The 18,853-nt window shown below is 38.6% G+C and overlaps 1 protein-coding gene across 2 annotated transcripts in view; it reads left to right on the forward strand.

Annotated features, from left to right (window-relative positions):
- Positions 1 to 18,853, forward strand: part of KIAA0319 (KIAA0319 ortholog) — a 116,857-nt gene that overhangs the window by 63,400 nt on the left and 34,604 nt on the right. For both annotated transcript variants that reach the window (XM_027862468.1, XM_027862536.1), the window contains exons 9-10: positions 1,107 to 1,239; positions 15,405 to 15,633. In XM_027862468.1, the coding sequence (XP_027718269.1) occupies positions 1,107 to 1,239; positions 15,405 to 15,633 (362 nt within the window). The remainder of the gene's footprint in view (positions 1 to 1,106; positions 1,240 to 15,404; positions 15,634 to 18,853) is intronic.

The raw sequence follows: 18,853 nt of genomic DNA on the forward strand, positions 1-18,853 counted from the left end.
GCCTCATAGGATAATGAGCTGAAAGGGACCTCAGAGGCCACCTAGCCCAATGCTCTTATTGTACAGATGAGGAAACTGAGGCCCGATCAATTTGCCAAGGTCACACTAGCTGTAAGTAGTAGAATCAGGATTTGAACCCAGGTACTCTAACTCTAAATCCAACAACTTTTACACTTTACTGCGTTCCCTGTCATATGGCATGGAGTTGACGTTTCAGTCCTTGAAGGCTTCTTGAAGCAGAAGAGAAATACTAGTAGGTCCTCCCAAGCTATGAAAATATGGACCTGGCAACATTGCTGCCTTCCAATGGTCAGACTTGGAAGGATGAGCCTGAGGCTCATTACTAGAATATTGGCCACCGGGCAATGAACTATTTTTTTCTGCCGCAGCAACTAATGAAGACCACCTGCTAAAGTATTGAGGGTTTCCATCCACAGCAATGGGGAGAATCCCTGCACCAATGAAATATTGGATTCTTGAGTTGATGTATTATATAATTATTACATGTTCAGATAATTTTATATCCTCAAATAAAGAAATGTATATCTATGTAATAATAACTAGCATTTATAAGCACTTTAAGGTTTGCAAAATAATTTATACATGTTCTGTCATTTGACCCTCACAATAACCCTGTGAGATAGATATTCTTATTATCCCCATTTTACAGATGAGGAAAGAGTGGTGGTAGGAAATTGAATGGCTTCCCCAGGGTCACATATCTAATAAGTATCTTAATGAGGATTTGAACTCAAGATTTCCTGACTTTTAAGTGCAACATTCTACCTACTCTGCCATGTAGCTACTCCAATATGTATATACCAAAAACATCTGGAAAGATGAATTGTAAAAAACTGATCTTGTCTTAATTATGAAATCCTAAGATATAGCTTTGAAAAGGACCTTAGAGATTATCTAGGCCAACTGTGTCATTTTACAGATGAAGAAACTGAGCCTTTGAAAAATTAAATGGTTTTTGCTAAGGTCACACCAATGTTGAATGGCAGAGCCTGGATTTTAACTAGGGCATTCTGTCTAATACTATCTGCCTCTTCAATTCTTTCTTTTCATGTTAGTTCTGATTTTTAAAAAAATCTTTTATATAGAAAGTACAGATGATGCTAAAATCGTGAGCTACCACTGGGAAGAAATTAAAGGGCCCCTAAGAGAACAGAAGGCATCAGCTGACTCCCCAGTCTTGCATTTATCTAATCTTGTTCCTGGGAATTATACTTTCAGGTATGTGGGCTCCTTTTCTTTCTTAGCTTTTTCTTCATAGTACTTTTATTTTGATTATCAGTTGGCCTTTGGTCAAATTGTCTTAAGTAGCCTGAATCTCCTCCCCAAAGTCAACTATGACAAAATATTTTACTTCTTTTGGTTTTCTTTAAGGTTTATGGAAGACATGGTTTTGGGGAGGAAGCTGTGCTTGAAACTTTTTTAGACATCCCCACCACCACTACCAACTCCACTATTACCACCATCACAATCATCATCAATTCATATTCACCAAATGTCCATTCTTTAGAAGGAAAAAGATTTAGAATACAGTGTTGTCCTGGTTTTATTCTGTCAGATTCAATGAAACAAAGTCAGTTCTTTAGAGCCAGAATAAAGCAGAGTTTATGGGGTAGCATAAAAATTTATCTGTTTTTTTCTTGACCTATGCACTCTTGCAGAGAGGTTCTTGAGACAGTTTTCATTGACTTAGAGTTGGTTTTGGTTGGATTGTAAAGTTCTAGCGTAAGAAACTTTATTTTATTGTGAGATAGGAGAGGTAGGGTATGATTTAATGAATCAATCAAATTGCCCCACCCTACTTGAAGTAGGTAATAAAATGATAAAATAAAGTAAAACTCCAGTATGTTAATGAGGTAAGAATACAACTCAATTGAATCAAATCAAGCATAGGCTTTAGGCTAAGTAGAACAGTCCTTAAAAGCCTTAGATGGTTCATGGAAAGTGTGTTCAGAGTGACTGAGGAGACCTAGTCAAATGCTATGGGTCTATAAAATAAATTGAACTTCCTCACAAACATAAGAAATTCAAAAGCATGAATTAACAAACATAAACTAGCAGCAGCAGTTAACTTAAAACTTCTCAGAAGGTTAGGGATATTTGGGGGTTCAGCCTCAATGGCGGTTTTCAATAAGGGCTAGATAATAGAGATATTGTGGATGTTTTCTCAGAATCAAAGAATGTCAGAGGGGAAAGGGACCTCAGAAGTCATCTAGTTCAATCCTGAACAAGATTCAAGACTATAACATCTCTGATAAGTAGTTATCTACACCCTGCTTAGAGATCTCTGGTGAGGGAAAATTCACTACTTACCAGATATGGATTGGACTTGATGATTCCTTGACACCTCCCCATAAACGTTATGATTCTTGATGGCTTCCTGCTTCAGGAATCATTAAGCACTCAGGTATCTCATTCATCAATGAGTGCCAAGAACTTGATGTAGCTACCTTGAGTCAAGTCAGCCATTACCTGCTATGTGCCAGGCACTGTACTAAGCACTGAGAATAATAAGAAAGGCAAAAGCAGCCTCTGTTCTCAAGGGGCTCACAATCTAAGAGAGGAACATGCAAACAACTATGTAAAAATAATGTATGTAATGGATAAAGTGGAGATAGTTAACATAGGTGGAACCTTGTTAACTCCTTTCTTCCTCTTGTTTTGGTCCCATTAGAATGTAACCTCCTTGAGGATAGGGATTTTCAGTTTTCTTTATCCATTTATATTTGCATATGGGGTCATAGATTTAGTGATGGAAGGGACCTTAAAGACCATTTCATTTTACCCCCTTATTTTACAGATGGAAAAACTGAGACTCAGAGAGATGAAGTGCCTTGCTCAGGGTCATACAAGTAGTAAGGGACAGAGTTGGAATGGATGTATCAAAGAAAGTGCATCTTTTTAAGTGTTTAATATGTGCTAAGCCCTGTGCTAAGTCCTGGGGACATAAATATAAAAGCAAAAATAGTGTCTACCAGAGTCCTTTGAAGCAGGAAAGTTGGTTGATGCCATCAAGAGTTATGACTTTTATAGGCGGGGTCAAGGTCTCATGAAGGTACTTGTGATTGGTTTCTTATCTCTGATGTCACAGGCAGGAAGATACTAGGATTTGGGGATGAGAGGTGGGGGTTGGAGGAAAAGGAATTAGGGGAGGAGGAAATTCCTTTGTGTTGTATGAGCACAAAGCAAGGAAGATTACAGTAATTTCTAGAAAAGAGAAGAAAAAGCAAAGGCAAGGGAACTTAGGCCTTCCCAAATAAAGATATTCTATATGTATATATTATCTGATATATAATATAGGCATATAAATATATATTATATGTGTGTCTGTATACATATATATATACACACATAGAATTATATAGTTGTATATAATTATTATACATAATTGTTAGTATATCAATATCATAGAATACTATAATACAATTATATATGTAGACTATAAAGTGAACTAGAAGAATTTATATGACTATGATAGTAATTATATATTTATATGTATTATTATCACATATAATATATACATGTCAATAATATAGTAAAATATTGATATGCATTAACATTATGTGTACAATAATAATATATGTGTATATATAGGTATATATGTATAAATGCATATAAATATGTATTACTGTCACAGTCATATAAATTTTTCCAGTTTACTTTACAGTCTTCATATTTAATTGTGTTATAGAATACTAGTTGTATCATAATATTCTGTGGCATTAATATGCCAACAATTATTCAGCCATTCCCCCAAATTTGACTCTAATTCTTTCAGTTTTTCCTCAATTACAAGTGATGCTACTATTTAAAAACTTAATAACTAGTTTTTGTTATTTTTAATATGCAAAGGTTATATTTCCAATATGATTATTAAGTCAAAGGTAATGAATATTTTTGTAAGATTTATAGCATATAACTAGATTATTTTCCTAAAAGATTCTACCAATTTGCAGTTCCATCTTTGATACATGACTATGCTTGCTTCTGCGTAAGTCTATCAACATTCTCATTGTATTTTTTGCATAATTATTCACAGAATTATTTTGTCCAATATAAAAGATATGAGGGGATAATTCGAAGTTTTTCAGGTTTAATTTCTTGGGTAGTTAATGAACATTTCTTTGGTGGTTGAACATTTTTTCAAGTGATTATAATTTACCTTCAGCAAGTCAAGAAGTCAACAACCATTTAATAAGCATCTAGCATATGTCAGGAACTGTGTTAAGTATTGGGGATACAAAGAAAGGCAAAAGACATCACCTGCTCTCAAGGTATTCATAATATAATTGGGGAGGCCACATGCAGAAAAATATGTTCAGAAATGATATTCTCAGGATAAACTGGAGAAAATCAACAAAAGGAAGGCACTAGCATTAAGGGAGATTGAAAAAGGTTTCTTGTAGAAGCTGGGGTTTTAGGCAGGAACTTGAAGGAAACCAGTGAAGTTAAGAGAGGAGGACGTTAGGAGAGAGAGAATTCCAGGCATGGGAGACAGTCAGAGAAAATGCTTAGGATCAAGAGATGGACTGTTTTGTGAGATGAACAGCAAAGAGGCCAATGTTAACTGGACCAAAGAATATGTGGGGTAGAGTAAGGTATAAGAAGACTGGAAAGGACACCAGGTTATAAAGAGTTTTGAACATCAACAGAGGATTTAATGTTAGATCCTGAAGGTGATAGGGAGTTCAATGGAGTTTATTGGATAGAGAGGTAATATGGTCATTCTTGCAGTTTAGAAAGATCAATTTGACTGCTGAATGGAGAATGGACTGGAATGGGGAGAGACTTGAGGTAGGGAGACCTATCAGAAAGTTATTGCAATAGTCAGGACATGAAGTGAGTAGGGCATGGTGTAGGGCAGTACTGAGAATGGGAGCATATGAGACAGGTTAAAGATATTGCCAAGGTCAAGACTTGACAGCAGATTATATATGAGTGGTGACAGAGAAAGAGAGTGGGGAGTACAGGATGACACCAAGGTTGTGAACCTGGGTATCTGGGAGAATGGTGCAAATTGATAGATTGTTGCTTTTGTTTGAATATTTCATTTATTCATTCATTTAAGCTCCTTAGGAATGTGTATTGTTTCATTCCTCGTTCACATCTCCAGCACCTATCATGGTGCCTGACGCATAGTAGGCACTTAATAAATGCTTATTAATTGATTGATCAAAAATGTTTATTAACCATGTACCGTTAATGCACAATGCCCTGGAGATAACAATGCTGGAAAACAACAAATATCCTCTTATGTCAAGGCATTTACTAGAGAGAGACAACATGTACATGGTTAAACATAATGCAAGGTAGAAGAAAGTGATAAGAGCAAAAGGGAAATCGGGAAAAATATTGTAGAAATTTTAAGGAGAGAGAAATCAAGTTCACTGGGGAGATGTTTCATGAAGGGTGTTGGCACCTGAACTTTTCCTTAAAGAAATAGAAAGTTTTTAATAGGTAGAAATGAAGGGAGTGTATTCCAGGGATGGGGAAACTCAAATGCTAAGTTTAAGAAAAATAATCAAGGTTGACTATAAAGTAGAGTACTTGAAGGGAAGTAGCGTGAAATAAGTGTGAAAAAGGTGGTTTGGAATAACATTCTCAAGGCCTTTAAATGACAGGTTAAGGAGTTTATATTTTATCCTATAGACAAGGAGCTGAGGGCCTTTGAGTGGAGAAGTGACAAAGATTGTGCATTAGGAAGATTGTGGGGCAATTGTGGCAGTTGTATGAAGGAGGGACTGGAGAGGGGAGAGAACAGAGCCAATAGTTTCTATAAAATCTATCTATCTATCTATCTATCTATCTATCTATCTATCTATCTATCCTTTCTACACAAAAGCATAGAGGAAAGAGTAGTGGCAGGCCTGAATTAGAGTGATGGAGGTGTTAGTAAGGAGGAGAGGATAGTTATAACGGTGATTTTGCAAGCAGAATTGACATGAATGTGGTGAGAGAGAGAAGTCCAAGATGACCTCAAGGTTTGGAGTGTGAGGGCCTGTAACAATAGTGGTGTCCTCAACAAAAATAGGAAAATTGGAAACAGAAGCTGCTTTTACAGAGAAGGGGAAGGTAGAGTGGGCATGACTTTCTAAAAATTCAACAGTGAAATGCAGTTCAAAGTGAATATAGCAGACAATAGGTTGGGGTGAGAGATGTTAGAGTCAATGGAAAGGGTTTTGTTTGTTTGCTTGTTTGTTTTTTTAGGATAGGGAAGACCATAGCATATTTGTAAATAATGGAAAGGAATTATTAGACCATAGATTTAAATCTGAAATGGGTCTAAAAGGCTAAGTCCCCCATTTTACAGATGAAGAACTGAGGCCCAAAAATCCCAATCCTGGGTTATGACCAACAGCCACCTATCTCCTTAGTTTCTCTTTGTCTACTGCTGGAAAAGTGTGAGTAAGTAATAAAAAGCAGTCTGTGCCTTTTCTTTGACTGTCTCCCATGCATGAAATGTTTCCCTTCCTGCCCTCTAATTCCTGACTTCCCTCAAGACTCAAGTCAAATCTCATCTTCTGCAAAAAGCCTTTCCCAGCCTTTCTTCACCCCAACCCCCACTGCTAATGCCTTCCCTCTGAGATTATCTCCTATTTACATTACACTGGCTGTGCCTTCTCATTTCTCATTCTTTTTTATTGGATCTTCATCCATATATCACCTTATAATTGTGGGTATTCCCTAAGACTTTTTCCTGGACCCTCTTCTTTTTTCCCTCTGTGCTGTCTCAGTCTCAGTGGCTCCCATGGGCTCAATTATCATTTCTATGCAGATGATTTTCAGATCTATCCCTACTTTTTATTGGCGTCCAATTCTACATTACCACCTGCCTATTAGACATCTTGAATTGATGTCCTATAATGTAGAATAGAACTTATTACCATTTTTGTTGGTTGGTTGTGTCTGACTCTTTGTGACCCCATTTGGGGTTTTCTTGGCAAAGATACCAGAGTGGTTTGCCATTTCCTTCTCCAGCTCATTTTACAGATGGGAAAACTGAGGCAAACAGGGATAAGTGACCTGCCCAGGGTCACAAAGCTAATAAGTGTCTGAGGCCAAATTTGAACTCTGGAAAATGAGTCCTCTGGGCTCCAGGCCTGACATTCTATCCATTGCGCCACCTAGCTGCCCCCTCTCCCAAACCTTCTCCTCTTCTGAACTTTCCTATTACTTTCTAGAGGGTAGTACCATCTTCCTAGTCCCCCAAATTCACAACCTCAGTCTCATTCTTGACTTCTTACTCTAGCTCCACTTATCCTATCAGGTGCCAGATCTTGTTTCTACCTTCATAACTCCCTTTTCTCTTCACCTCCACAGCCACCACCCTAATTCAGGCTTTCATTATCTTTCACCTTCTAATTGCAATAGCCTTCTAATTAGTCTGTGTGCCTCGAGTCTCTGCTTACTCTAATCTATCTTCCTCACAATTGCCGAAGTGATTTTTCTAAAGTGTAGGTCTGATCTTACCTTATCTCTCATTGCTAATTGAGATCCAGAGACTCCCTTTTACTTCCAGGACGGAACATCAAGTCCTCTGTTGGCATTTAAAGCTCTTTGTAACCTGCCCCTTTTCTACCTTTCTGATCTTCTCATGTTTTACTTCTTTCCACATACTCTAAAATCTAGCTACACTAGCCTTTTTGTTGTTCCTCACACATAACACCCCTTCTCTCAAGTCTGTGAGTTTGTATTGGCTGTCTCCATTTCTGGAATGCTCTGACCCCTCACTTCTGATTTAGTTTCCCTAGCTTCCTTCCAGACCCAGCTTAACTGCCATTTTCTATAGAAGACCTTTCCCAGTCTCCCCAGCTTGCTAAAGTCACCCCCTCTAAGATTACCTTCCATCTACCCTGTATATATCTGATAAATATCTATTTCTTTAGGTCTATTAGAATGTCAACTTCCTGAGGGCAGGAATTGTTTTTACCTCTCTTTGTATCCCTCAGCAATTAGAGCAATGCCTGGTACATAGCAGGTGCTTAATAAATTACTTTTTACTACTCATTAAATGACTTACCCCAAGTCCCTAATGTAGCAGACATGAGAGCCAGGATTTGAAATTGAGTATTCTGACTTCAAATCCAGGGTTCTTTCAACTGCATGGCACTAAGAGAATGGGGCAAGCTCCATGGAAGACAGGGGAAGGCTTGGCATAAATGAAGGAGCTAGCCTTGGCAAAGAGAAGGGCCACCTTATCTTTTGACACTAGAGCAAAAGGAAAGAAGATGGGCAAAGGCATAGAGAATTTTTGAGATGTGGAATATGGAAGATAAGGTAGCTGACATGTGATGTCAGATGTCAAGTGAAAAGGTAGAGGTCAATTTGAGGGTTTGAGGAAAGACAAATAGTTGTGAGAATTATGATAGGGAATCAAAGATAACTAAAAGGATTGTTGTGCAACAGTAAAGAGTCAGGTGAGGTTACATAGTCTGAACTGGTATTTGTCACTGTTTTGTGATTCCATCTTTCAACTTTTTGTAGCTTGGTAGTAGACATGGAGAAAGCATATGGTGGAGACCACCCAAGATTGTGGCTTTGAGAGGGGTGGAAACAGTGGTACACAAGGCAACAAGGTAGTCAAAGGTAGAAGATGATGCCTTATTGAAAGGGCTAACTATAGGGTCAAAAAAGTGAAGCCAGAATAAGGTTGATGGATTGGGGGAACAGAGAGGAACAGAATGAACACAGTGTAGCAATAAAGATAATAGAAAAACTGACCTCTATTACCACTCCATGATGCAATGGGAGAGGTGAAAGGCAGGAGACTGTGCTCAAAGAGAAGAATTTCATAGTTGAGGATGTTGGAGGTAGAACAATTTTGGTTGACTTTGAGATCTCAAGTGTGAACACCCTTATGAGGGGCTAAGGAAGAGTGGAAATAAGCCAGTCACAGGAGTTGAGAGGGCTGATGAACTGGGAGGTCAGAATGTTAGGTTCATTGACATGTTTATCTTGAAGTAACCAAGGATTATGGCGAGGGGTGTGGCAGAAAAGAAGACTATTACAATTTATTTACCCATTAGGGATTGCCCTTGTAAATTTTTTATCTGCCCTTATGTATTTCCAATATTCAGTTTTTATGTTTACATATGTCATAAATACTTTCTTCTATTTTGGTTTAGAGCTTATCCCGCAGTTGATCTGGGGATCTTCTCCTAGTTCATTAAAGATATTTAAAATTTTGGTTTTTGGTTGATACATCATTTGAGTTATACTTGATCTTTGAAAAATATTCTTTTGATGGTAAATGAAATTTTCAAATTTACATGATGTTCAATCTGATGATCAACTCTTATGCCTTTAAGACTTGTATGTGTTTTTGTCCAGCTTTGTCATCTTTCCCATTTTGAGAACTATGATGATATTCTAGTAGGTGTAATTTTTTTCTTTATTTTTACTCAGAACTTCCTCTGCTTTGTCAATTTAAAATTTAATAATTTTATTCTTTGGGGAACTTGCATTTAGCATTTTTCTATGTTGGGATGGATCTTGTGAATTCTTTCCACTTGCAGAATGATATATTTTATTGTCTTCTTTGGGAAGTTGTTTCCAATGAATTCCTCAGATACAAATTTTAGTGCTGTTTCTTTTTCAATTCCTTTTGAGATTCTAGTTAATCTAAGGTTTGGATTTTTTTTCTGACTTCCAAATCTTTTATGTATCTTATGTATACTGTATGTATGTATCTTATCTATACTGCATAACCATTGTTCAGTTGCTCAGTTGTGTCCGACTCTTTGGACCACCCCATGTGGGGTTTTCTTGGCAAAGATACTGGAATGCTTTAACATTTCCTTCTCCAGTTCTATTTACAGGTGAGAAAATCAGGGCAAACAGGGTTAAGTGACTTGCCCAGGGTCACACAGCTAGTGGATGTTTGAGGCTGGAATTGGAGACCTGACTCCAGGCAGAGAACTCTATCCACTGATCCACCTAGTGCCCAAGCAGCTTTTAAAGTTCTGTTCTGAGCTTGTCCTTGACTTTATTTTTATTACTTGCTGATCTTCTCTAAAGTATAAATTTCTGTTATTTGCTACTTTTAACGATGCTTTATTTTATGTCATTTTCCACTTAATATATCTCTTATGCTTAAAAATGGAATTAGTATTCTCTTATTTCCTTCATTGCATTTATTCTCATTTATCATTTTTTTGCATTAATTCTAAAAATGTTTGATCATGCATTTCTGTAGAAGTTGCATTCCTTGGATATTTTGTATTGCAATATTTCTTTGCTGTATAATATTTTTGGTCATATTCATCTCTTTCTGTAGGTTAACTTTTTAATTGTTTTTTAAAGATTCTTTTTGGATCTTGCCTTTTACAATGAAAGATTTTAAATGATGGGGCATAAGGTGATTAGGTCTCATCGATTTAAGAAGTCAATTAAAGAATTCATTCCTGTAATTAAAAAGGTGGTCATAGGGGATTGCCAAATCTTGCTTTATTCTGGGGAGAGGTGAGGATAAATTGCAGTCATTACTAAGCAAACCAAAGAATGCTTACTTTTTATGTTGCCTCTCTCGTGGGTAATTGCATTATTTCCTACATGCAGTTCTACTTCTTTTCTTTTTCCTCCTCCTTCCCAGGACTGGAGTGGTAATAGAGGTCAGTTTTTCTGTGCAATGTTCTCTGGATATAAGTGAATATATAATATAAGTGAATAAACCTTTGTAAATCTTTGTCCCTCTAATCCCATTTGCTCCTCCTCCATTCAGGGGAGGTGGTGGTGGCAGTTGTGGGAATGATAGGAGATTCCTGGCTTGATGCTACTACTTTAGGAGCCTCAGCCTTGGGCTTAAGGCTGACCATGGCAGCTATGGCCTTTAACCTGGCAGTAGGATCTGTGACTGGAGGGGCCTTTGGCCTGGGATGTAGCATACTACAACATAGGAGTAGCCAGGCTTGGGGTGGACAGTCTGGAGATAAGACTTAAAAACCTTGGGCTGATTGGAATGGTGGTCAGTAGCTATACTTGTTAGAATTCAAAATAAAAGTTTCCACCTACAGAGATCAGTGCATCAGTGTCTGTAACTAGGGAAGGACTACTGGGACTTTAACCCAGGGTACTGAAATTTATAGAGTGCTGAAAGTACTAGCACAGAATAAGAGTTTCAAAAGTACAATCTATGTTCTTTATCTTATAAGGGGCCAAATCTTTTGTCACTATAATCATGAATCCTCCCTTTGGGACCAAGCATAATAAAGGTATGGATGTCATTTCTGAAGATTGCTTTACAAATGGCAAGAGTAGCCCTTCAACCCAAGCACATATTCAAAAGAAAGCAGATGAATGAAAAATTAAGATATATGTTATAGCAGAGCTACAATATGACCTACCAGCATCATATAAATTTCATAAGGAAAAAAAAAACAGCAGACATGGAAGTGGATTTAATTTGGTTTTCTTTTTAAAGATCCCCCTAAATCTGAAATAGCTTAAAACTTATTTAAAATAAATAAAAATTTTTGTGTTAAAAAAAGGAAGTGGCAACTTTCTCCCCCCATTCCCTTTTCCTCCTCTTTCCTTTCCTCTAGTTTGGCCTTTCCAGCAATAGTCTCACTGTGTCTCTACTCATGGAGGATAGGATCCAGGCGCTTCCCTCCCTCCCCTTAACAAATTAATTTGTCTTAAAAGTTTAATTTTAGGTACATTTCATACTAGTTTCCTTGAGTTTGAAAATTTCTAGTCATAACCAATGAATCAACAAGTCCCTAAGTGCCTCTGTGCAAGGTACTGTGTTAAATGCTAGGGATACTAAGTCAATAGTGAAACAGTCCCTGCCCTCAGAGAGCTTATAGTCTTATGGGGTATAGTGTGCTTTTTCACCAGATCAAGAATGGCACAGATGGCGAGATGTATCTCCTCTGTTCCTTACCTATTGTTTTTTATATTAATTTTTTTCTTAGACATTTTCACATTTTGATGATGAAATCTTGGGAGAGGTAATGGCTTTTCTTCTTTTTATTCTGTAATCTTATAATTTCTAGCTACTATTAAGAATTCATCTCATTATTCCATAAACAATAATATGACTTTTTTAGGGATAAAAAAGGAAAAACTAATTGTCTCGAAATATGTTAGTGCCACTAGTTCTTAGATTCTTAGGTAGAATAATGGCCCCATGTCATTGATTTCATTTTATAAATGTCTGTGACAACCCCAGTTCTCTGTTTAAGTTCAATTTCCTTTTAGGGGTTTGTCAGCAATATCATTTGAACATAGGCTTTTCAATCAATTGAGCAACATTTATTTTTGTTTTTTGAATAATACTTTTCCCAATTACATGTAAAAACAATTTTTACCATTCATTTTTAAAATTTTGAGTTATAAATTCTCTCCCTCCCTCTCCTCTGCCCGTCTGCTGCTCTGTGACTCCGTTGTCTCATCCTCTCCTAGGATCCACCTCTTCCCACCCAACTCCTGAGAAGGCAGGGGCTGGCAGAGGACTTAAAAGTGTGGAGATAATGCATTGCTGTGGAAGAAGGGTACTGCCCTCACCAGCTCTGCTCTCCATCAGTGCACAGGGCTCAACCCTGGTTGTATTGCCCTACTTATGGCTCTGCTTTTCTCCAGGATGTCTCTGTTCTGTTACTGTTTTCATTTTTCCTTGCCCTACCTGAAAGCCTCCAGATAGTTTAATGTAATACTAATCCATAGCAATCTATACTATGAAAGAGTTGCTTAGATAACATGTCATCCAAAGAAAGTTCCAAAAGAGTAACCAGTGCTTCTAACCACTAAAAAATCAAAGATTAATTGGAGTTGAGATGTTTATTTTTCTTTTAAAGCAAAATGAGAGAAAAGTAATTTCAATGAAAGATATGAGTTAAATTAACATAGAAAATTGAAATGTTAACTTTTTTAATGGTAAATGCCAAACCTTTAAGGAAACCATGCTAGATAAGTTCTTTTTAGAAAGTCGAATTTGTGAACCACCTGTTCCTCCATTGGATTTGGAGTCAGAAGAGTAGGTTTAAATCCCAGCTCTGCCACTTACTACCTGTGTCTCCTTGGACAAATCACTTAATCTTGCCAAGCCTCAATTTTCTCAACTGTAAAATGAGAGAGTTGGAATAGACGGCCTCTGAGGACCTTTCCAGCTCCATCTAAGTCTATGCTACTATGGTAGAGTATTTGTTTCACCCGTGTCGGTTATATGTACATCCACATATGTTTGTCTAAATATGGCTCTCCGGGAAGCACAGATCTTTGACTCTCAACTACCCCTCCACAAGGAAACTTTGATTCCTTCCAGGAGAGGAACAGGAGAATGGGACCATGAGGCTGATTTACTGTGTTTTCCTCACAGAGGAGACACTAATATAAAATATATATATATGTATATATATACACACACATACACATACAATGTGTGTATGTATATATATGCATGTAGATATGCACTTATACATATACACCTATATACATATGTATATACACATGTACACACACAATATACATATACACATGTAAAATATAAACACACGCATATATACATATACACACATATATACATGCGCACATATATACATATATATACATATATATGTGTGTGTGTGTATATATATATATATATACACACACACACATACACATGCACACAAATATATAATTAATTTTTAGGTTCAAGTTGCTTTTCTTGGTTTCTATCCCTCAACCAAGAAAGAATGCCCTAAGCAATATCCAAAGGCTTGATTCTACCAAATTCTAGTCATATAAAATATCTTACATATATACACACATGTGTATATATGTATGTATGTATACGCACATATATCTTGCATAGTAAATAAACACATTTAATCAAGCTGATTATAAACAAATTAGAGAGATGAGAATATACCAAACAATAAACCAAGTGAATAAGCTTTTCTGTTACGAGTGAGATATTTCAGCTCAATGAGAGAATACTCAATATTACCCCAGGGGAAATTCCTTAAAGTCCTTAGTGCCTCAAGCTGGAAATAAGGACATGCTCAAGGCACTGGCTCCTTTACGTGGGGACTTCTTTCCGAAGTCTTTCTTCTGGACCACCAAGGGCCTCTCCCTGAAAAGAATCTAGAAGAGCATGTGTCCTTTCTTAAAGCTAGAGGCTAGAAGAAGGGCTCCTCTCCCAAGCTCTTGCCAGCTCTGCCCCTCCCACAGGCACAGACTATGAAATAATCAATCTCTCCACCAAGGAGGAGAGTCTTATGTAAATACCTAGGCTTGAGCCCTGGGCTGCAGTAAGATCTTTTGATCTAATAAATTCTCAAATAATGGACCACATTCTCCATTATGCCTTCCCAAATGATCACTTGTTTCTGTAGTCCTAACAAGTCCACTTGTGAAACTTAAAGCTAACTTAGCAACTTCCTGCAGCAGTGTGGACACACCCATGGAACACATAAACCTCAGCTTAGTTTATTGTTTTCATTCTGTTGTCAAGATGTCTTTTTATATAATTTTCCTTTAATAGTGTTGTAATAGCTGGTAAATTATTGATAGAGCAGAGGTTTTGTCTGGGCAGCATGATATAGTGGGAAAAGCATTAGGTTTAGAGGATTTGGCTTTGATTCCTAGCCTTGATGCTTACTACCTCTGTGACCTTGGCAGGTCACTTAGTATCTCTAGGATTCTGTTCTTCACTGGATTCAAAAGAGAAATTTATAATAGATAATCTCTGGGGTCCCTTCAAGCTCTAACTCTATGATGTTAATTCTCTTTGCATAGGACACCACATGAAGACACATATCGCCTGGCCTGTTCTTTTTGCAATGGTGATATGTTGGAAATGCCATGCTATCTTGCTCTGTAGCAGTCAATTGTCACACAATGGCCTATTGAGTGCCTTCTATTATTTTTGATGCAAATATTTATTTCTTGTTCTGCTGAGATCTAGAATAGTGGTCCTAAAATTATTATTATTTAAATAAAAGACTGATATCTCTTTATCTTTCAGAAACACCTTTTCCATTTTAATGTTAATCATCTTTTCCTCAACCCTATGGAAAGTACTTCTTTATCTTCAGAATATCTTCAGGCTTTCCTCCCCGTCCTCCCTCCTCCCACCTTAGTTCCATCTTCAAACTCCTTGCTTTCTTTACCTCAATATATCCCTAACAGACCAACCTACTAGACAGTTTAAGTCTGAAAGTATAAGCTCTAAGTAGAACAAACAGGCATCTAAGCTTAAAATTTGGGAAGTAGGGAGGTTCTTCTAATACTAGTGTAATGAATTTTCTCTCTCTTTCTCTCTCCCTTTCCTTCTCCCTCCCTCCCTTTCTTCCTCTCCCTCTCCCCATCTCTCCCTCCTTCCATCTCTCTCTCTCTCTCTCTCTCTCTCCTCCTCCCCCCTTTCCGTCTCTCCCTCCCTCCCATTCTCATTCTCCTTTCCATAGGTTAACAGTAATAGATTCAGATGGAGCTGCAAACTCTACTATTGCATTACTAATAGTCAACAAACCTGTGGACTACCCACCTCTTGCCAATGCAGGACCAAACCAGGTGATAACTTTACCACAGAACTTCATCACCCTCAATGGAAACCAGAGCAGCGATGACCACCAGATTATCAGCTACGAGTGGTCACTGAGCCAACATAGTAAAAGCAAAGTTGTAGCCATGCAGGTAAGTTCTTGTTTAAGGGCGTCAGAAGAATTTGCCTCTGTCTTTCATCAATTGAATCTGGATTTTGTTTTGGGGCCTAGAAAGATGAGTTTAGAAATGTCTTTATGCTGATGCATTAGAGATGTTGAAAGAGGAACACAGGCACTCCTAGAGTTATGAATGTATGGGATTGCAAAGGTTCCATATGTAACAATTGATCAGTTTTAGAAGGTCAACCCCACTGGCCTTGTAAGTGAATGAATGAATGAATGAAGAAGCATTTTTTAGGCACTTATTAAGTACATGGCACTGTGTTAAGCATTGGGGATATAAATTCAAGCAAGCAAGATACCCCCTGCCCTCAAGAAGCTTATATTCTATTAGGGGAAGACAATGTATATGGAGAACTTGAAGTAGAAAGCAAGAGGTAGGGTTAGATCCAAGAGTATGGAGCTCAGCATTAGTTAACAGTTTGATATTTCAAGCAAGAAAATTATTGTAGTCTTAGACTACATTAAGATAAACAAATTGCCCAAGTCATACTGCATTTGGAGTACTGTGTTCACTTTTGGATTTCATACTTGGTTGCTGTCCTTTGTTTTTGAAGGGACCAAAATGACATCAGTATGTTGGGGTCAAGGTACCTCTGTGACTGATCAGACCAATACAAGCTCGGAAGCCTCCACCACAGGTTGGGCACAAATAGTCCATACGAACATTTGGAGTGGAGATGTCTCTAAATTTGCACATCTTGGTTTTTTGGGTTTTTTTTTTTGAGCTACTGCAATTCTGTTTTGCTCATAGAGCGTGGAACTGTTTTTGATGCAGGCACACCCTGCTGGGTGGCCCTGTGGCAGTATTTCCCATGTCTCACCTTCCTGAGTTCTTTAGAGAGACCTTGAGAGTGGTCAGTTTTGGACACTACACTTAAGGAAGGCTATTGATAAACTGGAGACTGTCCAAAGAAGGATTAGTAGGATAGTGAAGGATGATGAGTTCATCTCATATGGTAATTAGCTGGAACTAGGGAGAAGGAAAGACTTGTAGGAGGGTGCCTGATAGCTGCCTTTAATTATTTGAAGGGTTGTCATGTGGAAGAGAGAATATAGTTTGAATTGTTTGGCATCAGGGGGAATAAACAGAAGCAGTGGATATAAGTTGTAAAGAGGCTTGATGTAAGAAAAAACTTCTTAACAATTAGAGCTGGCCAAAATGGAATGGTTTTCCTTGGGAGGTAATGGTTTCCTCCTCATGCAAAAGCTGAACGACCACTTGTTAAACGTATTGCAGATGGAATCCTTATTCTGGCACAGGTTGGAATAGATGGCCTCTGGAATCCCTTTCAATTCTGAGATTCTGTGATTTTGCCATTGGGACCCTTACATAGAGATTCCAACTTCACAGTCCCCAGTGTGCTCTATGAAGTAGGAATAGCACTTGGGAGCATGGAACTGTGAGATTTAGGGACCCTGGATTGGAAGGAACCTTGAAAGTCATCTTATCCAACACCAGGGTCTGGAGTAGTAAAGTGACTTGCCAAGGGTTATAACAAGAAGAAAGCAGCATAGCCAGGATTCAAATCCACATCCTGAGACTTGAAATCAAACCCACTTTCTACTGCACTTCAGTATTACGAATTTGTGATGTGGCATGGAACCTTCACCTTTTCAAATCTTAAAAAATAGTTTGGAGTATCTTTAGGTCTTCCTTTGGTCCTGTATAGGGGTAGAATTGCTACCCATAGCCTCCCTCATTTTGTGATTACTTTGTGAAGGGAGCTTTCTTGAACTGCATGCTATTCTAGGCTCTAAACTCTATGGGAAAGAAAGAAGGGAGCTAGAGAGCAGAGGGAAAGAAAGAAAGAGAAAGTAAAGCACTCAGTCCATTAGGGTGACTGACTCAAGTCCATTTTCTAGGCCCTGCTAGACCTCTTCTACCGTTTTGGACTGAGTCTCTTTGGGAGAGCTGTTGCTTTTGGAGGCAGAGGACTTGAATTCGAATCCCCGCTCCCATCTTTATGATCTTAGACAACTCACTTAACCTCTTTGGCCTTGTTTGTAAGATGAAGGTTTTAAACTAAATGACATCTGAAGTCTGTTCTAAGTCTCTTCCCCTGATCCAACATCCTGAAGGAACACAGTTGTAGAGAATATAAGATTGCACTGTGTATATTGATTTTTTACTATTCAAAAAAACATTTTATTTTATAGAACAAATGCCATTCCAATAAGATATCAAATGTTAAAATCAAACTCACCAAATATAAGTTTGTTCAACAACCCTTGATTTTAACCTCAAGAGAGGCTTAAAATAAGGAGCTGTATATCTGCCTAAGTTGTTTGCTGTACTGGCCGCGCCGACCTTCTGCCGGCCGCGCGCAGTACCCTCTCCTCCTATAAGGAGCAGGCTACCAGAGTCATACTCACTTCCGAGTCTTCGGTCCTCAGCCGGATAAACACACAGAGACGAGCCATCGGGAGGTGCCAACACCAGAGCTTTATTCAGAGGCCATCACAGCAAGCCATCATAGCAAGCCCAAGCAGCAAGGCCAGAGCAACAGAACAGGAGCCAGGAGAGAGCGCGCGTGTGATCTGACCACGCTCGTTCCTAAATACCTACCTAGCCCCTCCTCCCCAGCCCGCTTACTAGCCAACGATTGTAGGGTCAGATACCGGAAGGGGCTGTCTGAGTTTAGCACACCAAGGGGGAGGGAGTGACGTAGGAGGTTAGGACCGGATACAGGGAGGAGGCATCTGGGATTAGCGCATAGACAGAATACGTGACCTAGGAAGTCAGACTCAGACACTGGGAGGAGGGGTCTGGGGTCAGTGCTGCACAAAGGGACCCAGGAAGTCAGGAAGGTCACAAGAGGCGTCTGGGGATGACGTTGCATATAGGGAGGGGACTAAGCAAAGGGAACTCAGTCCTCTGCCGTCCCACTCCCACGTGGCACCGCCTCAGGAGCTCAAGCTCCGGCTACTTCCTTGCACCCAGCTTATCTCACATAGCACTGCCCACTGCCTCAGGGCTTCTCCATACCCAGCCCATCCCAGTTCACCACGACTCAGCCTACCACAGCCCCTGCCTCGACTTCCAAAATACCCAGATCTTACCCTACTCTTGCCACAGCGCCCAACCTGGTAGCTGCCAACATCAGACAGTCCCTCACAGTTTGCCATTAGTGCAGAACCCAAATGAAAGAGAGATTCCTTAGAGATAGGGAAGCCTTCCAGATGCTGAT

This window comes from Vombatus ursinus, unplaced genomic scaffold, assembly GCF_900497805.2.
Source record: "Vombatus ursinus unplaced genomic scaffold, bare-nosed wombat genome assembly UNPS02000577.1, whole genome shotgun sequence".
NCBI lineage: Eukaryota > Metazoa > Chordata > Mammalia > Diprotodontia > Vombatidae > Vombatus > Vombatus ursinus.